This window comes from Onychomys torridus, chromosome X (assembly GCF_903995425.1).
Source record: "Onychomys torridus chromosome X, mOncTor1.1, whole genome shotgun sequence".
In the NCBI taxonomy this organism is placed as follows: Eukaryota; Metazoa; Chordata; class Mammalia; order Rodentia; family Cricetidae; genus Onychomys; species Onychomys torridus.
This window is the reverse complement of record NC_050466.1, coordinates 107,169,888-107,194,965: the sequence shown is the minus strand read 5'-3', so window position 1 is coordinate 107,194,965 and position 25,078 is coordinate 107,169,888. Positions and strand designations below refer to the sequence as shown.

Sequence of the window (25,078 nt, the reverse complement as noted above, 5' to 3'; positions counted from 1 at the left end):
GACTTTTACCTTAGTATTTCATGTGTAGTATTGGTAATTGACTCCAGGACTTGATCTACTTGCTACACAAATGATCTGCCACTGAAGTAAAGTATCCTCCACATAGGACTTTATATTATTAACAGTAAAGTAGTCTGACAGATAAAAGCGAACTTCATAGGATGTTAATACCTGTTTCTTTGTAGCCTACTTTTTGCGTTTACCCTTAGGAAAAATCTTGAATTAATTGTCTTGTCTTGTAAAATTTTCCTGATTAAAATGAGAAAAATGCACTTGGAAATATATATATATGTTTTTTGAGACAGGGTTTTTCTGTGTAGGTTTGCGCCTTTCCTGGAACTCACTTGGCCTCAAACTCAAAGAGATCTGCCTGCCTCTGCTTCCCAAGTGCTGGGATTAAAGGGGTGTGCCACCACCGCCTGACAGAAATTTTTTTTAAAAAAAAAAAAAAGCTCAAATGCATTCTTCCCTGAATTAATTTGAGTGGTGTCCACAAAAAAATTGACTAACATTAGAACAAATGATGCTATGCTTTTGCTAAACCTATCTTAATGCTAAATCATATTTTAAAATAGAACAACTCAGTTTTCAATCTATGACCCTAGAAATAAACTTATTTATAAAACTGATAGTCATTTAACAAACACTTCTAGAAGATTAATTGTAGCTGATTTTGCAGATGAAATAATATCAAATCTCACTAGAAAGAATGTATTTACCATTTCATTTTTATCACTGGAGTCCAGCATGAAAATACCTGAAGAAAGGTGATGGACCACATATAGAAAAATACTGATTCCTCATACTATTATCAAATCATTGATGATGATGATGAGGGTCAATAAAACTATCCCACTAGAATGAAGGTTGTCAAGGTGAGTACACTGAATGAAAGGAAGGATCAAGGCTGCCTAAGAATCATGGCCAATCTTACATTATCTTGTTCCTATCCTGCCAGTCTCTGGAAAGGCATCTTTCTAGAGGATATTTTTCAAAGAGATGCAATTATCTGAATCTTTTTGTCCATAAAATTTTATTGTCTAGGGCGGTCTATCAATTAAAAAAGAAGGCTTAAATGTCTCCATTATTTTACACTTAGTACATCAATTTTTTTCTTTTTTTTTCTCCTATTTTATTTATTATATTTGTGTTTTAATTTTACACATCAGCTATGGGTTCCCCTGTCCTCCCCCCTCCCGTGCCCGCCCCCGCCTTCCCCCAGCCCCTTCCCTCCATTCCCATCTCCTCTAGGGCCAAGAATCCCCTGGGGATTCATTTAAACCTTCTGGATTCAGTACAAGCAGGTCCACTGCCCTCCTTCCAGGCTGAGCAAAGTGTCCCTGTGTAAGCCCAAGGTTCCAAACAGCCAACTCATGCTGTCTTTTTATCTGTATATTGTTAAATTGTTTTAATAGACCCAAATATTGTAACTTAGGAAAGAAAGTTTGAACTTGTATGCAAAAAACAAAGAGAGTAAATATTAAAGGCATGCCTTTTTCATACCTGTGGATGAGGATGAGTCCAGATTTCCACAGTTGTTACTTCTTTCATGGGGGTGCGAGATCGTACCACCTCCTTCATTGTCTTTGTAAAGGAAGAAAAAGAGTATTTTAAGTTACTTGTTCAACATTAAACAAATACACTTACATGCACACAATACACACAGGCATTGTGTGCAAGGAAATAAGAAAATTGTCTCTTTTTAGAAACAATATTTTCCATAACCAATGAGTTATTATGAGTGACAACATGCAGACTCTGCCAGGTGCTAAAAATAAAGTGTGAAACAGGCAGCACTTTTCTCTCATAGAGCTTCGACTCAGATGTAAGGCACTTATCTGTGTTAGTCTCAGCATTTGAACAAGTGTGTGCAGGATAAGTTAAAGTAAGGCAAGCTTTAAGTTGGAGAGAATTTCAATCTAGTATTTCTGTAATTCAATGACTTCAAGAGTTATGTTAACTGATTTTACTATTGTCTAAAATTAAAATCTCTCCTGTGTATGCTATGAAACTGTATACCTGCCCTGTGTCATGTAAAAGTATGCAGTGTATGTAATAAACTCCAGAAGGGTTTATGAACTAATGGACAAATCCTAATCTATCATGCCTGAACAGTGACCAATATCTGGAAAAGATAGAAGCTTTGTAATCCATTTAATTTGTTTTTCTCATATTATAAAGTATATGCTCTGTCTTTAAAACATTACATGCAAATGATATATGTTTTCTCTATGTATGATTTTAGGTCATGCATTAAAATGATGGCTAAAAGTAATAGTTTCATCAAGAAAAGGAAGAAGAACGTAAAATCAGTAGAAATAATACAAGCCAGTGTCTGGTGGATGCTTACTTTCAAAAGTAGTGTAGCTGAATTTTGTCACAGTTCTTATATCACGGTCTTATGATTTTGTGATGCTGAATACTACACTACAAATTAAAATGATGGTGCTACTACTTGCTAGGTTTTTGTGTGCCATATGTATCAATTCACTGTGACAGTTTAACTTATTTATTATATTGTTTTTTGCATTACCATGCCATGCTCTTCATATACGTACAAAAAAATGAAAAGAAAAACAGATTTGTATCATGACATTTTAATGCAATTTGTTAAGAATTATTTTATTATCAGTTAAAGGTTAACTCATGTTTATTATGAGGGGATACTATTGTTGTCACATAAAAGACACATAAGAAGTTATTATTACTAGACTAAACAGTTATCACCACTTTCAACTCACAGAAACACACAACCATGAATATCATAATTCAAAAATGTAGCACCACATCATAGCATATTTTTCTTAGGAAAAAATAAAATTAAGTAAACTATATAAGGCTACCAGCAAAATATGTATTTTAAAAGCTCATATATAAACTAGCAAAAAACTATTTATTAGTGCCTGTTTCCTTACAGAATCTCATAAAATGTATCTAGAAATAATAAACTTGAGATTAGCATGTTGGTAAGTTTAGTTACACAAAAAGTTATGGATATTAAGATATTAAGTACAAGGGGGAATTTGGAAAATATGTAAAAATGACTGGGTTGTGTTTCATTGTCTCTCCGTCAGTTAATAGATGTTACCAGAAATAAATATTTGCTCATTATGTGATAAAGCAACACTAAATTTTAAATAATTAAATATTTGCCCATATTAATTCCTCCCATGAACAAAAAGAGTATAGAATACACTTAAAGATAATGAATAACATTAACTGTTATGACTGAGGAATGGCAGAATATATGGGGTAGGATAGAGTCCATTTCATAAAAGAATATTATGAAAATATATGGTATTCAAAGTGTAGTTAGTTTCTTTATCAATAGACACTTTATTGGACATATTTTAATCTGTCATTTTCTATTGAAACAGTAGAATCAATACTGAACATTCCTGTAAACTGAATCATCATGACTTTGTAAATTTTGGTCAAAATTGCAGTTTGTGTAGCCCATCTCACCATATCAAACAAGCATTTGGATGAATTAGCAACTACAAAGATTTATTTTGGTATTTTGAGCTTGATGCTGAGATCAAAATTTTACTGAATGAGAAGAAAACATTCATTATTACTACCAAACAATGAATCACACTGCAAAATAATTTTTGCTATATTCTTGACATTTCTTAATAAATCAAACTACAAGTACAAGATAAAACACTGTTTATATATGAAACTTAAACTGCAGTAAAGGCATTTTGACAAGTAAAGTGCTTCAAATCACAAGTCTTGTCAAATTCATTTATAGACTCGAGTGCTGTCAAAAATTTAAAATAGGAAGAAAAATCTCCATCCCCACACAAATTTCAACTGAGTTATGGAATATGTGCAACTGAGGACATTTACCTAACCTGTAATTGGAAACAATTAATCTTTAGTGTAATGATAACCTAAGTGGATAAATCAAGAAAATAACCTAATACTTTTTTTCATATGCCATCCAAGAACTAAAATCATTAATATACATTGACACTGAAGTTCAACTCTAGTTATCTGTGCATGAAGACATTTTAGAGCTGAGATGAACAAGTTCATTCACCGCCTGTATCACAGTGAAATTTTGCTCTATTTAATCTTGCACACATGCCTCCAATACAAGTTTTGGTGGAAATTCTTTTTCGCTTTGATCATACAAATATGTTCACTCCTTTAAAGGGAAATATTGCAGAGCCCTCAACTAAAGAAACTGGGAAAGAAATTCTGTAACCTTGGACAAGTATATAAGTTAAGCAAAAAAGGATTGTAGAGTTTAGCTGCAGAGGATAGGTAGAATTTTGTTTCTTTTTTTCTTTTTTTTTTTTTTTTTTTGATTTGTAGAGAAGACAGTATATTACAAAAAAGGAGGTAAACAGTGTGTTGAAGATGATTATAATGCCAGAACTGTACCAGAATGGTAAGACAATTGTATGCAAAAATGAACTAAGTATGTACCTTAGATGGAACTGCAAAATAGGCCAGAAAGAGTTTTCATGACTGAGAAATCAGCTCTGGCTAAAGAATCTGAGTATATCTACACTCAGGAGTCACATTTAATTAAAAAAATAAAGCAAGTGTATTTGAGTTTTTGTATGCATATTTAAAAGATTTAATTTAAACAAAATCTGCTGATTGTTAGTACCTAAATATATGTCTGGGCAGTAAAGTGTTAAATATGCCATGCTAAATTAAAATGTTCATTGAATTAAGTAAATATGACATATTTTGGGTTTAAACATTTAAAGCAGAATGTGTGAATATATATTGTCTAGTTAACCTAGCACATTACTTATTACACTTTAGTATTTAAGAATCACAAAAAATTATTGAGAACAATTTGTGCAAACATACTAATATAAAGGTCAAATAAGACCCACATACTTGCAAATGTTCTATTACTACTCTTTTTCCTTTCAGCAAAGGCTCCCAAAAATGAGGAAAGCATGTCACAGAATGGCTTAAAAAAAAAAAAAACCCTGCAGGTTTTTCTGTAATGCAAATGAGACAAACTGCAGTTATTAAAACTATAGTACTTAAATGCATTGTTTAACTGCTTTAGGAAAACTAAATATGGCTGATCCATGACACCTGAGAAATGAAATGCAGACCTGAGTTTTTTGTTCTTTATATGTACCATGTACCAAACTAATTTGTATCTCTCCTTTTATGGGATTAAGTGTCAAACTGTCAAGAAAAGAGGAATGATTTAAAATAATCAGTCTTCATAGATGTAAGCCTCATTTTAATCCTGCTCACAAGAAGAGAGCGTTCAGTGCCAGTGATCTTTGAAAAGTGTTCTTGGCATTATTCTTAATAATAAAGATAAAATTTTCAAAGAGAAAGATGGGAAGACATTGAATATTATTATTGCTCCTGAATTGGAGATCACTAGTTCTTAGCTTAGACATTGGGAAAGAAACTGATGTTGTGCAAAACTGAACTAGTTTTCTTAAACATAAATCACTGTTTCATCAGCAAAGCCTCTTTATCTGAAGAAACAGACAAACATGAAAACAAATGTGATTGGTTCTATAATCTCTCATTTCAAAATTCTGAAATTCCGAGAGTGAAATATTGGTCTGGAATTTACAAATTCTCAGGCATTTGAATACTTCATCCCAACTTGGTAGCTCTTTGGAGAGGATTAGGTGTCCTCTTGCTGGAAGTATGACAACAGGGGCCGGATTTGTGGTTTCAAAATGATTCTGTCCCTTGTATTAAGGCTCTTCAAGGTAACCCAGTATGAGGAATAGGTTCCCAAAAGACAGCCAAAGTGTTAGGGACAGCCCCTGCTCCCACTGTTAGAATTCCTCCAAGTAAACCATGCTACATAACTGTCACACACGTACATGATATATATATATATATATATATATATACACATTTATAGCCTAGGTCAGTCCCCTGCAGGCTCCCTGGATCCCCTATGAGCTAGGTTAGTTGATTCTCTGGGGTTTCTTATGATATCCTTAACCCCTCTGACTCATACAATCCTTCCTCCCTTTCTTCATCAGGATTCCCCATTTACAGACTTATAGTTAGCTGTAGGTCTCAGGGTCTGTTTCCATCAGTTACTGAATGAAATTTATCTGATGACTGCTTAGTCCTTGGGCAACATGATACACCAGGTTTTGTTGATATCCATGGGAGAGCTGCCCTTTTCTGAACAGAACCTGAGGAGGAATGGATGAGGGTGGGAGTCAGAAGGCAGGTGGAAAGATGGGATGGAAGGAGAGGAGGAAGAAAAAACTGGTTGGGATGCAAAATAAATGAATAAATTCAATTAATAATAACAGTAATAAAAAGACTCCTGTCATCTCTATTGTGGTCTCAGTTTCTGTCTTGTGGTTTGAGTGTTCAGGTGCAGATTAGGCTTCCTGCTGCCTGCTACCACTGGTTTGTCCACATGAACTTTAGCTCTCTGGAGCCATAAGACCAATCGAAACTCCTCCATATACAAGTAGACATTGCCATGGTATTTTTATTAAAATAGAGAATTGACTAAGATATTATGTAATTTTTTTCATTGATAAATTAGTTAATGAATTTATTTAGCATAAATGTTCAAAATTCTACTATCTCTCTTCCCACCCACCACACCCCTATCAAGTACTTGATTTTAGGCTCAGCTTTCCTTCACAGAATTGTGTTTTAGCTCTAAATGTATAGCTTTGTGATAAATGAAGAAAATATAATCTTTATCCTAATGATTTAATCTCTCAGAGAAGTATTAAGAAACTGTTCTCTATGGCCTAAATGAGAAAAAGTAATTTACTAAAAGGAACTGTCTTGAAAACAAAATAAAAACAACATATCAGAAATTAAGAAGCAAGATATTTTGACAAATGTTTTAAATTTGGAAAGTCTTGCTACTCTTCTCTGTGGTTTCCTAGAATTTGGGATTTAGTCAGGTGATTCATTAACTACATTCCTCTATCTGACTCATCACAGAGCTACTGGGCAGAATATATTCATACTGACTTTGCAATTTTTAAAATACTTTTATTAATCTTTGAGCATTTCATATACTATATTTTATTCATAATTTAGCTTCATTATTCCTCCTAATTATTCCTGGATCAACCCCCACATCATCTCCAACATTCATGTCCTTAAAAAAAAAACACATGGGGTCAAATGTGTGCTCTGTATACACATCCATATTTCCTGAGCCTTGTATGAGAAAAATGTGTTTTAGACACCCAATTAGTGGCTGAACATTCCATAGACACTTATTCTCTACACTTGGACCAGTTGTGAGTTTCTGCATTAACAGTCATTCCCTACATAAATAAAGTTATCTAATGATATCTGAGAGCTATATATATGGGTACAGAAATACAAGTTTAGAGGCATGTAGATATCTTGTCCACTTAATGAAATATAATAGTAGTTTCATAAACTTGCCATCCATAAGTGTAGGTCAGATTTTGAGTAACAAACATACATTTCCTTCTGTGGAATAGGTCTGAAATCTTATCAGGAAGCAATTGTTCATTCCTATAATATTTCTGCTATTATTGTATCCCCAGAGATATCTTACCAAACTTGCAAGATATAATTTTAGCTTGTAGAATACATAGCAGAGTAAGGTTACTGTTAATGTTTCTTCCTCAGAAGCCAAAATGGCAAACTTTAATATTCTGAAAGTTAACCGGAAAGAAAGAAGCTACCCATTCAGTATCAATTTTAGTTCTACATATCCTGTGGTCAAAGTAAATAGTCTCTTCAGCAATGCGGCCTTAGTATTTAGTTCTGGCACTCAACCAAGAACAATTACAATAACCCATATTATTCTGTGGTCTCAGGTACATCCTTAACCAACAATTGAAGAGAAAGCACCCCACAACTGGCACTGGGTATTTATTCAGATGTAATTAACACTAGTAGTCATTTTTGAACAATCAGTCTCCATTAACAAACACAGATACACACACACACACGCACACACACGTGCACATGTGAGTTTATTTTAAATGGTGCTATACTAGATAGGAGATAATGGTTCTTCCAGAAGCCTTAAGTTAATTTTGTAAATATTTTAAGAAATATAGAATACACCATTTCTTTTATTATGAATTTTTATTGCTTAAATATAACATTAGAAAATCATGATCAAAATAAGATTATGACATTTCTGATAGCATTCTGAGCTTTATACTCTCAAAATATAGCAAAAAGAGAATTCAGACAGGTTTTAATGTAGTCAGTGATTAGGATTATTTCTAGTAGTCTTTATCTTAGACATATAAGCATGTTGTCATTTTCTAGGTAATCATTCCCACTCCAAGAATCTCAAATTTTACAGAGATGTGACAATTTATACTGTCACAGTCATCACTTTATTTTAGACACCAATGAATCTATATCAATTTAACTGATAACATTATTGTTATTCTATTGACATGTAGTTGACATGTTAACAGATTATGGGAAAAAAATCTTCTAAAGCAAACATACCAGGCATATTTTGGTGGTCTTATATACTATCTAATATAATAATGTAGAAATTATACTTATAAAATAATGTGAATAAATACAAATGTATTTATAATTAACATATAGCTCCATCATTAAGTCACTAGTTTTATCATGAACATTATATACATAATTATGGCAAAGTTAACAGATATATAAAACATAATTGACACTTTTATATAAAGAATGTTTACTCAAATAATTTATACTAAAAACTTTAATTTACAAAAATCTTTTAATTTTTATCATAAACTTCAATTCATGCTTTTCAATTGTAGGAAATATACTATAGAAATTTCCTAAAATCAAAAGAACAAACAACAACACCCAAACACTGTTGTGTAGCATTTTCATCCCAGATTGAAATATTTAATCCTACAGGTAAGCTCCGTTAAGACAGAAGGCAAACAACTCAAAATAGCTTCAGGAATTCCTTCAAACTGATCAGATTCACTAGGTTCAACCCTCCCAAGACTTATCAATAGACTGCTAAGAGTCACTCTTAGAAAAGCCAAGATGTGAAGTCTCTGAGATAGAAGATCCCCCAGAACAAAGGAGATGTCATTCAAGCTGCCTGGAAAAAGGTTTAAACTAACAGAGCCAATAGGAAAGGACACTCTCCAGCCTGTTGATCTGTCTGGAGACTGAGAAATGTGCTACAGGTTCCCAGCTTTGGTGAGCTCTTACCTCTGTTGGGATGGGCTTTTGTTATGCAAAGGTCTTTGAGTAATTTCTGCTCCTGTGATTAACCCTTTATTCTTATTTCTGTAAGTAAACCCAATAAAACCCATTGATTGGTTCACCAAATTGGGCTTTCGTAATGTCATGAGCTCTCTATCTGGAGTAAATATACATGTGCAGTGACTGCTCAAGAAAAGTTTTGTTGCACAAAATAGTCAATTCCTTTTCTTCTTAAAGTCTTCTTCCATGCCTTTTACCATTTATTGCACTGTCTTCATTTAAAGTTACCTAGAGTAATATAATCATATAAACTTATTTTTTGAAAGGAGGACAGATAAAAAATATACAATGTATAAATGTTTCTGTTTCTCTGATCTTTCAGCATTCACCCCAATACCTGGCTCCTGGTTTGTTTTTATTAATAAGACTTTTTAAGATTCATGCTACATTTCTAGGAGAGTTGTCTTCATCAAAGCCACAAAGATAAGGTCTTAAAAAATGGAGATGGATTACTCCAGTGATTATCCAATAGTTTCAAGTTTTGAATTCCACTGAAGTGGTATGACATCTTAAAAAAAAAGCATATTGGGTTAGATAGATGGCTTATTTTTTAAGAGCACTAATAGTTCTTGCAAAGGAACAAGATTCAGTTTCAAACATCCACATGACAGCATACAACCATCTCTAACTCCATTTCCAGGGCTCCCAATGACCCCTTCTGACTTCCATACATACACTTCGGCACACACACACACACACACACACATACACACACACAAAAAAAAAAAAAACAAAAAAAAAACTGAGTATGTATTTCTTAAAAAATGAAATGCAAAACTTTCTTTTGAATATAGAGATATCTAAGACAAATGTGTTAAAAGTTAAAGATTAATTTGGATGGATTCTGAAGTTTCTGACCAAAGCAAACTGCTGTTTTGAACTTGTCTTCAAGAGTAACAAATTTGTCAGGTAGGAAGTCAATATTCTAGAATCACTTAATTAGAAGTTTTATCTTAGTCATCAAAGTCATCAAGTGTGGACATATGCACATGTTTGTGTGTATGTGCGTGTGTGTGTGTGTGTGTGTGTGTGTGTGTGTGTGTGTGTGTAAATGTCTATGCTATTAGAGAAAGAGGAATGTTACAAAAGGGAAAGGTTGTGATTTAACACTAAGAAGCTAAAAGGTTTAACAAAACCTAATATTTGCCAGATGGTTTGCTACCAGATTGTAAAATTTGAAACTAATCTTCACTTAAGAGTTTTAATGGTTGTATCCTTTTTTGAAAGCCTCTGCTCTTATGCTAGGATGATTCTGCAAAATTATAGATCAGGGTTTCAAGAACATCTTCTATGAACAGTCTCCTTAAGTCACAGCTAAACTGAGCAAGAAGATTACATGTTATTACGTTGTGTAGAACAGCAGGATTTTTCCCCAGCAAGCATAATGATGTGAAAAAGAATAAAGTTATCACTCTATTCAAAGAGGTCATCCATACAAGCACTGAAGAACAATGCATTTCACAAAGATTATCTAGAGATGCTGAACAGTTCACATTTTGGGGCTCTTTCTTGTTTCTATAAAGCGCTCTGATCCTGAAAAGCCTCCAGAACTACACAATAATCATGCATCTCAGTGAGGACACATGGAGAAGTAAAGAAAAATGGCTCTTGTTTAATGAATATCATAATGAACAAGATTCATATGACAAGGCACAAAAGACACTTCTCAACCATGAATATTTGATAAAGGAATATTAAACTCATATAACATCTATGGTTTTATCCTTTCAATACTTACATACTAGGTATAAAGAAACCTCATTTGATTTCTTGTCCTAAGGAAAACTCTCATGGGAAGTTGCTGTTTTGAACATTATTGGCTTTATTCAAAGATGTTATTTGGATTGAATTGTTTAACTTTTTTATTGTTTGAGAATTTTATACATGCATTTAACGTTTTGCCACCAAATCTACTCCCATTCCCTTCCCTCAATATTTCTCCTTGCTCTGCCAATCATATTTCCCTCCCAATTTAACGTGTTCTTTAAAAAAAAATTAAAATTCTCTGTGTCAACTTAGTTTACCCTGTAGCTGGATATATGTAGGACTATCTACTAGGGCATGATCAATGTCTCAGGGACCGCATAGTTGAAGAGAAAGAAATGACCTACATTGAATTATTGACAATGTAGGTTATACCATATAAAGTCCTCATTGTTACTATGACAACTTAATTTTGTAAGTCCATGGACACAGATAAATATATTATAATTATACACATTATAAAACAAATACACTCCTTCACTATTTTTTAACACTGATTAATATTGCTTGCTAATGCCATGAAGGCTCAACTGTAAGAAAAGCCATCCATGTTCTTATCTGGCTGTGAATTCTATGAACAATAACAACCCTTCAGGCAGGATTCATCCACTGGTGCCACAAATATTACAGTGGCACATAATCACTCTCTGATAGGGCTTGTGGACTGCTCAACAGGAGAGAAATGGTGTTTGGTACTATAAAGCAATCAAATATGCATAGTTAAATAGATCTTAGGTCCTAGAGGGGAACTCATAAAGTTGTTGAATTAAAGCACTAAACTGCCTTTTTAAATATATATGTTTATACTCATAGTAAAATTGTGCAACCAGCCTCATCAAGAGAAGTATTCTTTATTGGTGAGCTGTAGTGGATACAGAAACTCATGTCTGTTCAGAATACTGAGAATAAGTGTCAGTTGACTATTTAATCATAAAGAGTAAATTTGTACTATTGTCTCTAAGGCCCCTGAAATGCCACAAAACAAGGGACAGAAATAAAGTAAGAACCAAAAGATAAGGAGAGGGGCTACAAACTATTTTATTTGAGGAAGGACGTGTTCATTGGGATGGTGATCGGATAGCAGTTATGCCTTGATGTATTCATTGGGATGGTGATTGGATAGCAGTTATGCCTATCTACACTGCATGGGCATAAGCCTGATCTTAATCACTCAAGCTGGCCTATGCATAACTATATATATATAATTTAATTTAATTTAATTTTACATATTAGCCATGGGTTCCCCTGTCCTCCCCCTCCCGCCCCTGCCTCTCCCCCAGCCCATCCCCCATTCCCATCTCCTCCAGGGCAAAGACTCCCCTGGGGATTCAGCCCAACCTGGTAGATTCAGTACAGGCAGGTCCAGTCCCCTCCTTCCAGGCTGAGCAAAGTGTCCCTGCATAAGCCCCAGTTTCCAAACAGCCAGCTCATGCACTAAGGACAGGTCCTGGTCCCACTGCCTGGGTGCCTCCCAACCAGTTCAAGCTATTCAATTGTCTCACTGATACAGAGGGTCTGATCCAGTTGGGGGCTCCACAGCTTTTGGTTCATAGTTCATATGTTTCCATTAGTTTGGCTATTTGTCCCTGTGCTTTTTTCAATCTTGATCTCAACAATTCTCTCTCATACAGTTCCTCCTCTTTCTTGCCAATTGGACTCCTGCAGCTCTACCTGGGGCCTGGCCATGGATCTCTGCATCCACTTCCCTCATTGGATGAGAGTTCTAGCACAACAGTTAGGGTGTTTAATAAGCAGTTTCTAAGCACTAGTTAAAGTAATGGAGTTATAAAGAAATGAGTTATTTGAATTTTTCAGAAAGCAAACATTTCCTAAGCCAATAACACATGATCACCATTCTGTGTGTATGTGTTATAACTATGTTGCCAAATGCATTTGGAAAAATACAAATTAATTTATGTGATTCATTGGAATTTTCTTTAAAAATGAATGTACACCGTCATACACTATATGAAGAGAATATTGAAATGGTTGAGGAGGATGGATTAATTGAATTTTGTTCAATTTCCATATAGTGTTGTCTGGTCCAGGAATTACAGAAATAAAAAAAAAGTTAATAGCAAAATTTTCTATTATTTCATACTGCTTTATTCACCCTATTTTTGACAGAATTAAATAATAGGATAAATAAAGATTTCTAGAGGACATGAAAAATGAATTTTCTTTTAGTTCAGGACCTCCATGTGATTATAATTTGTAAGTATTAAATTAGTTTGAATTTTTATTTCTAATTTAGTTTTTACAAATTATTTAATAATGCAGATAAAAACAAAATACCTTATGAAACATGGTTTTGGAATCATACAACACTGAATCCATGTGCCATTTGTAGATAGTAACTTGGTCTACCATATACTAGTTAACTGATTTAAATTTCAGTATAATCACCTTCATGAAAAATTATATGTAGTGACTTCATTCTTTGTTGTGGTTGTTTGAATGAGAACGACCCTTATAGTCCCATATATTGAATACTTTCTATTTTGTGGAACATTTGGGAAAAATAGGAGGTATGAACTTTTTGCAGGTGATATGTTAATGTGGCCAGTCTTTGAGATTTCAAAAGACTCCTTTGATTCCTAATGTTCTCTCTCTCTCTACTTTGTGCCTTTTAGGCTAATTTCTCCTTTGCTTTTTGATTTTACAGGGGTTATGACTAACACATTTTCTTGACTCTCAGACGAGACAATGGACTTTGGACTTTTAAACTGTGTTGAAACTAAAAGACTGCAAGGACTTTTGAAGTAACCAAATGCATTTTGCATTATGACATGACTACAAACAATTGAGTGCCAGGGAGATGAATGTCATAGTTTGAAAGAGAATGGTCCCCAAATTTTCACATATTGAATACTTTGTCCCCAGTTGTTAGAACTCTAGGAAAAAGATTTGAGGTGTAACCTTGTAGGAGTGTTATCACTGCTGGAAGTCTTTGAAAATTCAAAAGACTTCTATAGTTCACAATTCTCTCTTTCACTGTCTCATGGATATGGATCAAGATGAGTTCTCAGTTTTTCCTGCATTTGGTCATCATAGACTCTGATCCTCTAAAACTGTAAGCCAAATTAAAAGCTTACCTTTATAAGTTACCTTGATCATGTTGTTTTATCACAACAGTAGAAAAATAACTAAAATTCTTGGACTGAATTTTATTGAATTGAGCAAGCTGATATGATATGAGGAATAGGGACTTAAAAATAACATTATATACATTGGCTGAGCAGATACTATGTTTCAGACTTACATGTAGAATACAAAATAAATGTAATAGCTATCTAAATGTGGATCATATGATGATTAATGTATTTACATTCAATATCACATACAAAAAAAAGAGGAAATTGAAAAACCTGGCGAATTTATTGCTCTGCTATTTTCAGCCACATTTAGGCATGGGTAAAACAGTGAGTGTAGAGAATAAGAAATGAAAATAAATCAGTGCCTTAGGGACATGATTATAATAAAGAGAATGACAAATATAAAACACCATCTAAACTGTTAAATGAAGCTATTAAATGAAATATTAAGAGAAAAAAGACAAAAATAGATTTAGAAATGCATAATTTAAGAAATGTACTTGACATAAAAATAAAGTCTACTGATTAAGTAAGGTATATTTTCTAGACCAAGAGATTCATCAACAAAGAACTATGCAACACAACTACAGAGAAACACACAACGCAATTATAAGAGCCCCGGTTCCCCAATTCTATTTCCATTATAAACTTAAGGAAAAGCATGCATTTTTTTCCATGTGCTACAGTGTTTTAATGGATACATACCATGTTTAAGAAAGACTAGGTGTTTAGAAAGATGACTCAGTGGTGAAGATTACTGGCAACCTTTTCAGAGGACCCAGCAAACTTCCCAGCAAACATAGTGGCTTACAGCTATCATTAAATCTATGGCATCTGACAATTTCCTCTGGCACAAGACACACTCGTGATGCAAACACATACATCCAGGCAAAACACTGACATGCATTTCTATTTTACCTTTTTAAAAAGAGAATGACTAGAGGTTTCAGAATTTTAGACTTACATTTATGGCTTTACATTAAGTAATCTGTCATTATTAAACTATATATTATATATGTATAAATATGATATACATCCTATAAGTCTTTGAGAAAAACAACAAGATAAACACTTAGCCAAAAGAACTAAAAGGCAGAGAGAATATACAAAGTAATAAAATCAGAAATGAAAAGAAAGACATAAAAATAAATACTAAGGAAATCTAAAAAAGCATTAGACTGTACTTTAAAAACCAATACTTCACAAAATTAGAAAATCTAGAATAAATGGATGATTTCTTGAGAGCTAACAATTTTCAAAGTAAAATCAAGATCTGATAGACAATTTATAGACATATAATCCCAAAGGAAATAGAAGCATCATTAAAAGTCTGCCAACTACAAAAAGCTCAAGGACAGATGGTTTTAACACAATATTCTACCAGATTTTCAAAGACCAAATATCAGTACTCCTCAAATTATTCGGCAAGATAGAAAGAGATAAAATTTGACCAAATTTGAGGAGTGGTCCTGGCCCCACTGCCTGGATGCCTCCCAAATAGTTCAAGCTATTCAATTGTCTCACTGATCCAGAGGGTCTAATCAAGTTGGGGGTTTCACAGCTTTTGGTTCATAATTCATGTGTTTCCATTAGTTTGGCTAGTTGTCCCTGTGCTTTTCCAATCTTGGTCTCAACAGTTCACACTCTTACAGTCCCTCCTCTTTCTTGACAATTGGACTCCTGGATCTCCACCTGGGGCCTGGCCAAGGATCTCTGCATCCACTTCCATCAGTTACTGGATGAGAGTCCCAGCACTCTCAAAAGCAAATGAAGTCTCCATGACAGAAAAGTTATGGATCAAAAGCAAATGATATTGGTAGTGATTAATAGCTAAACCAAAACAAATCACCAAATTACTGTCAAATACATTAACAAAAATCTGTATTTTGTGTGTATGCACAATAATATGAATAATTAATAATTTATCAAATGGCATGCATATAACATGTAAATAACTAATATAAAAATTATATATGTACACAAATGTTTGTATGTATGTCAACACTTATTGGAGCTGCATATATATGAAAAACCAAAAATAAGAATTCAGTGATTGGTATAGAATACAATCCTTATGCACAATTTAAAATCACTTACTGAAATTGGATCTTCAAAACTATTTTTCATTTTTGAGATTAATATTTCACATATTCTATTAGTTAAGCACATGAAAAAAACTTACAAATTTTATATGGACAGACATAAAATGGAAAAATTATATTGCTAAATCAAGATGAACATAAAAATGGTAACATCATTCAGCCGACTTGTCATTTTTTACTACCTTCTGAGAAATATGACTGCTCAGGGTAAAGACATTATTGAAAATTTTATTTTTGATTCTGGTTTGGAAGATTTTTTTGTTATATAGTCAGAATGGGCTACTCTGCTGTGGTCTTAACCTCTGTCCTGTAATTACTCATTTCTTTTTCAAGAACATCCACGAAGAAAATTAAGTACAAGTCACCATGCTCCAGATTATCTTTGGATTAAGAATCACTGCTTTGGATTTTGAAACTTGAAGTACTTTCTATTTATAGTCATTGTTTTACCACCAATGTGAAAGGAAGTGCAGGAACCTACTGTAAACATTGGTAATATACAGCTGTGAGAATATTAAAGACCATAGCAGAAGCTAAGGATCTATGCAATGATATTCTAATATAATAATACACAACATTTTTTCTTTTCTTCTGTATAAAATGAAGTAGTCTTTTCTTCTTCAAAATAAAGTAAGATTTTGAGAAAGAGAAAGGTTTTATTTGTATCTATGCCAAGACAACTTTGTACAAAAGAAGCATTTGAATATTTTAAATCATGGAATTAACTTACAGGCACTTAGACTTATAGAACTGCATATGATTTTATGTACAAATATATAAAGGTTAATATTTAAAATGGATATACTTTCTGTGTTTTGAACTGGATCTTATTCTGGAAAAAATATTTCCCCACTACATTGCACACTGAATGGATATATACACTGGCAGATGTTGTAGGAAGAGAATAAAGTTAAACTTGTAAGATTAATGAAGATTTACTTTTCAAACAACTCAGCACATTGCCTGAAAATATCTACAAGCCTGTGATTTATCTAATCCATTAAGTCCTACAGCATTTTCAGTGAGGATCTTAAAGTCCTAGCCAAATCCATTACAATGAACAATAAGCATCAAGTGAAAAGTATCTCCAAAACTACTCATTTTTGTTAAGACTCAATCTGAGGAGTCAATTACTTAGATGAATCCTAAATTTCTAGAAAGCTAAGTAATATGCAATAAAGAACCATATATCAATGTCCTTGCTCATTTTGTTTCATTCTTTAAGCTTACTATGCACCTGTATTATTCTGTGAAATGATAAGGAAATAAATAAAAAGGCATTCTTGTTTCATTCTCTTCTTTTCCCTCATTTGCCTTTTCTGCTATTACTCTGACTTTTAAATGGAGAATTTGTGATATTTTTCAAAATGAGAGAACCATTCATGATCATTTAGAATTATAGAGTGAAAAGTTCATATATATTGGAGATGCTGTCATATCACACAGCTGTACTTCCTCATCTAGGGAATGCAGCCACAACTATGTGGATATGGCTAAATTTCCAGGTGAGAATACCTTCATCAGTCAGCCATAAGCAAAACATTTCTTTAGAATTTTGAGCTAAAAGTACCTAGATTTCGAATGCTATGTAACTTAGGCTATTTAGCCACTTCTTCAAAATTATAGCTTACACCATGTAGCTATTTTGCAAAATCAGAATTTTTCTGTAAGTTGAACTATATAGTATATTGTGGATTTTTTTCAGGAAAATGTACAGATGTGCAATATCTACCTTTCTTCTCCTTGAATGATTAACTGACATTTTAAATGTTTTGTATGTTTTATATGCTTTTATGTTGGAGCCAAATTTCTTTGAATTACTCTGTGGTGGCAAACTACATTTAATAGCTACTGGAAAACTATCATCCTTCAAAACTGAAGTACATAGATCTATAAAGTTATATTTTTGTATACTTTGTAAAGCAAGAAGTTTATTCTCTGGACCTTAACACTTAGCTTACACTTTAGCTGCATATATTAAAGTGGGTTAAAAATGCATTGTAAGTGTCATATGTTTGAAGGATGTGCTAAAGCTGCCATTCTAAGACAATGAGCTAACCTTCTTTTACAATAATTCTCTTGCTATAAGCTTGTGATTATCTTAGTTCTATGTCTCCAAATTTAGTTCTATGTCTCCAAATTCTTATCTCTTTTTTTCCTGTTTGATTCTCAAAATGCTCTGATTCCCAATTACATGCAGATTCTCACCTACATGCATGTACCAATGATGTATGTGATATACTAAAAGCTACATTTAACACAGTTCTTCAAAACACAGTTCACTGTTTTCCTTAAACCTCATTATTAGTTTCATGAACATGGAATTACAATGTCACCTTGATAATTTCCTTTTGATAATTGTGGAATCAAAATCAAGACTATAGTAAAGGCATCTAGTAACAGTAGACTATAGTAATCTTCTAGTAACAGTTTTCAGTTTCCACAAATTTATCTTTCTTGGATATTTTAAAGATAAAGAGATGACTTAATGTAGTATTCACTATCATCACTTTCGTATGTAGTCTTTTGGTCTTAAGACCACCTTTGACAATAAAACAAGATGAGCTTCTTTTTCAATCTGTTACCTATCTAATGTATGATCTACCATTTTATTAACATGATCTTTCCTATGATAATTCTGCTTTGATTCTATTGTCAGTTTATAAAATAATTTTGTTTAGATGAATTTTTCCTGAGTTCTGTTCCCCACTGAGTCCTAAAGGCTAAGATAAAAACTATCTTTAGAAGGCACAGATTTTAAAACTGCCCATCAGTCATGGGCCAAGAAAAAAAAATGTCCATTGTGCCAATAAAAAAAAATGCAGGTATCCTTATTCCATTTTCTGCATGAGTATTTGACGTCTAACAGAGTAAAATGCTATAAGGAACATATAAAGAAATGAGTTAATCAAAAAAAGCAATTGAAGAAGACAGGGTAATAATACAAGAGAAGAGAAAAAGGAAAGACAAGAAAAAAAGAATGAGAAAGAGACCGTATTCTCATTTTTCTTCTAGAATATCACACAACACGAACTAGTCTGTGGTGGAGAAGGCCTTTAGAGCTCTTATCAAGTATATCCACTTGGAGCTGGAGAGATGGCTCAGAGGTTAAGAGCACTGGCTGTTCTCCTAGAGGTTCTGAGTTCAGTTCCTAGCAAAGACAAGGTGACTCACAACCATCTATAATGAGATCTGGTGCTCCCTTCTGGCATGCAGGCAGAACACTGTGCATTGTGTACATAAATACATAAATAAATAAAAATTTTTAAGGTATTGGTATTTAGCTCAGTGGTAGAGCACTTGCCTAGCAAGTGAAAGGCCCTGGGTTCGATCCTCAGCTCAAAAAAGTGAAAAAAAGATACATCTGCTTGCAATAAGTGGTAAAATCTTAGGATATGAGAACTAAACACAATGTAATTGAAGGCAATATTATTACCTAATAGTTTAGGACCCTAAAATGAAAGACTAATATTTTCCTTAGCATTTAAAAAATGTGGATTTTTAGTGAAGAAACTAAACCCAGAAAATGACAAGAGATGACCTATTTAAGCATGAAACATCACACAAACCAAATAATTTGTCTATTGCACTATGTATAGATAAAAGTCATATCCTAAGCTAAAGTGACCAAAGACACTGTATAGATAATATTAATTAATTATCTGGGGCATTTTAAAAAATATTTAATAAATAAAGTTAGTGGCCATAATCATAGGGACAGATTCTTTCACTACTCTAACCATGGTTATATAATTTGCAATGACTATGTCATTTCCATAAATCACTCATTTTGAAAGAATGAACTGATAATTTTCTAAGCAAATTAGTTTGTTTATAGCTTATCCACTTCTTAATTTAGCATTCAGCAGTTAACCAGCAGCAACTTCGTGCTCAGATATGTATAAATTAAAAATTTTGCTTGTAAATTTTTATTTATTTTTATATAATTTACATGAGAGTATACAGGTAAGAAACTTACTTAAAGAAATTATAACATGCTCTTTGGAAAGAAAGAAAATGATTGTCTCTTTTTGAAACTGTGTCCATTAACCTCTGTTCATAATCCAAATGTCATGAAATATAGCTAATGCTATTAGTATTAGTTATATGTAAATATTCTTATCTCCTTCAAATAGACCTATAGATAGGGATTATGTCTTACTAAATAATGCATCTTAAATTCACAGGAATTTTTTGATAATTTACATACAAATTGCTAAATGAGGGAAAATCAGTGCAATTAATATTTAACACAATTTTTTGCCTCATAGAAAAAACTAGTGTGAAACTTGAGGACAAATTATAATATACCATACTCCTACAGAAATAAAATAATAAGGCAAAATGTTTTGTCAAATTGATCTAATCAATTATTTATGAAATTAATTAAGATCAATCTCGGGAATGGATGATTTCTACAGAAAATATATGGGCTTTGGGAGCCATATGATATGGCTTGCCAATTGAATTACAACTTAATTCAAGAAGAAGAATAACATTTTCCTTACAAAACTAAAAATTTCTAGTGTTTCAGTGTCCATATGTTGTGAGTAATACTGTGAATAAAAACATTTAGAAGAGTAAAGAAGTGTCTAACTCGTTCAGCCTTTTATTAACATTCTGTATACATTTATAAATACAGTGTTTGGTAAAATGTAAAAATTAGACAATGTATCATTGTTTGCTTAAATATTTATAAAACTTTTTTGAGATGTAGAACTTTTATTTTTTTAATTCATTTTATAATTTAATTTAATTTTACATATCAGCCACGAATTCCCCTGTCCTATGTCCTCCAGCCCCTCCCCCCCCCCCTCCCCCTAGCCCACTCCCCATTGCCATCGCCTTCAGGGCAAGGACTCCCCTAAGGAGCTCAGCCTGGTAGAATCCTTCTAGGCAGGTCCAGTCTCCTCCTCCCTTTGCCCAGGCTGAGCAAAGTGTCCCTGCATAGGCCCCAGATTCCAAACAGCCAGCTCATGCACTAAGGACAGGTCCTGGTCCCATTGGCTGGAGGCCTCCCAAACCATTCAAGTTAATCAACTGTCATGCTTATCCAGAGGGCCTGATCCAGTTGGGAGCTCCTTAGCTATTGGTTCATATTTCATATATTTCCACTAGTTTGTCTGTTTGTCCCTATGCTTTTTCCAATCTTGGCCTCAACAATTCTAATTCATACAATCCCTCCTTTCCTGCCGATTTGACTCCAGGAGCTGCACATGGGGCCTGGCCATGGATCTCTGCATCTGTGTCCATCAGTCATTGGATGAGAGTTCTAGCATGACAGTTAGGGTGTTTGGCCATCCGATCACCAGAGTAGGTCAGTTTGGGCTTTCTCTCCACCATTGCCAGTAGTCTATTGTGGAGGTATCTTTGTGGATTTCTGGGGACCTCTCTAGCACTTTGCTTCTTCCTATTCCCATGGAGTCTTCATTAATCATGGTCTCTTTTTCCTTGTTCTCCCTCTCTGTTCTTGATCTAGCTGGCATCTCCCATTCCCCTAAGCTCTCTTTCCCTCAACCCTTGCCCTTCATTACCCCCAATCCCTGTCCAGTTTGTTCATGTAGATCTCACCCATTTCTCTGTCTTTGGGCAATCCCTGTGTCTGTTTTAGGGCCCTGTTTTCTGGTAGCAATCTAGTCATCTTTTGTTTTATATCTAGTATCCTACTATAAGTGAGTACATACCATGTTTTTCTTACTGAGTCTGGATTACCTCACTCAGGATGATTTTTTTCTAGATCCATCCATTTGCCTAAAACCTCATGATATTGTTTTTCTCTGCTGAGTAGTACTCCATTGTGTATATGAACCATATTTTATTTATCCATTCTTCAGTTGAAGGGCATCTAGGTTGTTTCCAGGTTCTGGCTATTACAAACAATGCTGCTATGAACATAGCTGAGCACGTGTCCTTGTGGTATGATTGAGCATTCCTTGGAAATGTGCCCAAGAGTGGTATAGCTGGGTCTTGGGGGAGATTGGTTGCCAATTTTCTAAGAAAGTGCCATATTGATTTCCAAATTCAAGAACTCCTAAACACTGAAGTAAGTTTAGACCTGCATTGCAAATGAATTACAGATTTCTACTAAAAAGAAAAGAGGCTAAACATCAGATTAATTCCTAAGGCATTCTAAGAAAAGATGTCATTTAAGAGTTGTGCATCTACTCTGCTTGAGAAAAATTTGGATGTGTATTCATTTCAGATCACAGAAAAAATTCAAGAACATTATCTGCTGGGTTACAGATTGCAACATATATTTTCCAAATTATGATGTGATTACAATAATAATTTCATGAAACATACATGTAAATTCATGGCAAGTGACTAATAACAAACTTGGAAAAATTGACAAAAAATATATGCCATATCACCAAGCTGGTTTATAGGTTGATCTAGCATTAGCAGAAAGTACACTGAGATACTTTATTTTCATGAAGTTCAGCTATGTCCAGGGTTATGAATTCAGAAAGCAATTTTATTTCCCCAAGTTAACTACATATACATTTATTTATACGTGTGTGTGAGTGTGTGTGTGTGTGTGTGTGTGTGCGTGTGTGTGCGTTTTCATGAGGATACACATTCTCATGTGTTTATACAATTATGTGGAGATGAAAAGACAATTTCCTGACTTATTAAGAAATGCCATCCATCTTCTTTGAAGACAAAGCCACTTACTTGGATGAATGTCACACTTAGTACTCTAGGATGGCTGGGCAGAAAATCCCAGTGATCCTCCTGTCACAGTCCCCATAGCACTAAGATTTAAGAGTTTTCTATCCTCAGCTTTTTATGTTAGCTTGGGGGATCAAACTCAGGTCCTCATACTTGTAATACATACATTTACTAATAGAGCTGGTTTCCTAGCCACTTATTTCCACGATTAATATGAGTTTGCTGTATAGAAGACATCTAAATTAAATGTAATACTACAACTCAAGGATGTTATAGCAATAGAAAACTGAATACTTATCTTTGTAAACACAAAGAAAATGTAGAATCATGCATTTGCTTATTGTTTTTTAACTAGTATTTTGTCCTTTATATAATTTACAATATAATTTGAACTCTAAATTTCCTTGCAAACATCTCATATCAAAAAGTTCTTCTTTACTCCCCTAATAATCCCAATCAGGACTCAGGGGATATAAATGCATATTTCTAGAATTTATTTTTAATTAATTATTTATTTCGCAATTAGCACTTAGGAATTGGTTCTGTCCTTCTACAATGTGGGTTACACGGATAAGCTTAGGTCATAGGGCTTGGCAGCAAGCACTTTTTTTGTGTTGTCTCTTTAGTCTCTATATACATATTTTCAATTATGTGAAGAACAATTTTATTTTAAACACACTTTTGTAAAGGTCTGTCTAAGTACATAACACTGCATTTCTGGTTACTCTGTTTTTAAGACAAGAAATAAATATATAATCATCACGAGAAGAAACCACAAAATAACAAAACAGCCTGGATCTTCACCTTGTTTAACTTAATGACCCAGACAACTTAGTCTGAACTATAAAAACTACACAAATAAATCTCTATGTGTAGTTTAGGAATGCTTCATTTTATTTTTATCCATAATCAATCAATACACAAAATTCATCATTACATTGCCAAACAATAAATAAAACAAATTTCTGTCACATTAATTATGCTTTTAATTATTTCAAAACCCTCACAATTTCCTAAAACTAAAGGTGATTTAATACTTGCCTATGCAATGGACACTCAGATACACATATTTTATTTAAAAAGCTACCATCATTTTCAGTCCAAACACATATTATCTTAAGGAATCTACAATTTGATAGTCTATTGGCTGCTTATTTTCTGAGCTACCACAAAATTATTCATCCACACTGAAATTTTTCATTCATGTCTTTTTTAAAGGATCTCAGAGAAGGTTCCCTGTCATCAATCCAACCTCCTGTTTATGGGGAATTATTTCCTTATGTACTTGAAGGACTACTATAACACCTCCTATTGTGTGAGGTAAAGGAAGTAAAGATTAGGAGCTATAACTTCAGTCTATTACTGAGGTTAAGAAAATTTAGAAAAAAAAGAAATCCAGGTGCAGGTTTAAATGGCAGGAAAGCAATTATTTTAATGTTCATATTAAGGACAGTTGTTAGCATAATAATGAATTGAATCATCGATTACCAAACATTGGTGATATATCCTGTTGTCATTCAGCAAACTAATTGTCTCTCTTGTCAGGATGAATGTCTTATAACAGGCATGTTTTAATAAATTCTGTGTGAGCTACAGTGTACTGATATTTAAAAATGTAAGCTTCTGTCCTTTGGCATAATATATGGATATGGCTTCTTATTGAAATGAGCATTATTAGCAAGACTTTTATTTGAAATAGTATTGTTGGCAAAGTTTTTGCAGAATCTGTAAAACATTCAAATTAGGGTTTATTATTATTATTTTCATTGTTAGAATTAGAAAATAATTTTTGTTACTCAAAAATATGGTAACTACTAAATCTATAACATGTAATCTGTATCATAAATAGTATCTGGAAAGACACTGGAATGGCACATAATTTTATGTAAATAAAGATAAAGTATATTGATAAAAGTGTTAGTTTAACAAATAAGTAAAGTATGCATACCTTTTGAATAAAATTTCATGAATACTAATTTGTACTCATGAGAACTATTGTTCCCTTATAGAAAATATATACCATTATTATGTGATAAAATATAGTCATTATTTTTCAGAAATTTAATTGTACAAAACAATTTGAAATTTACTGCATTTAAACAATAATATTAGCATAAAATGGTACTCATCTAGAAACATATTATTGAAGATTCATTTCATATCAGTTTATACCATAGAAGTAAAATAATTTACAAATCCTTATTTATACTAAAGAATAAGACAGATGAATTGTAGTTATGTGTT

General features: G+C 33.2%; 1 protein-coding gene across 1 annotated transcript in view; it reads right to left on the bottom strand.

The window, feature by feature from the left end:
* Positions 1-25,078, bottom strand: part of Pcdh11x (protocadherin 11 X-linked) — a 584,720-nt gene that overhangs the window by 308,099 nt on the left and 251,543 nt on the right. Inside the window, exon 4 of the mRNA XM_036174137.1 lies at positions 1,504-1,584. Coding sequence (XP_036030030.1) covers positions 1,504-1,584 — 81 coding nt within the window. The remainder of the gene's footprint in view (positions 1-1,503; positions 1,585-25,078) is intronic.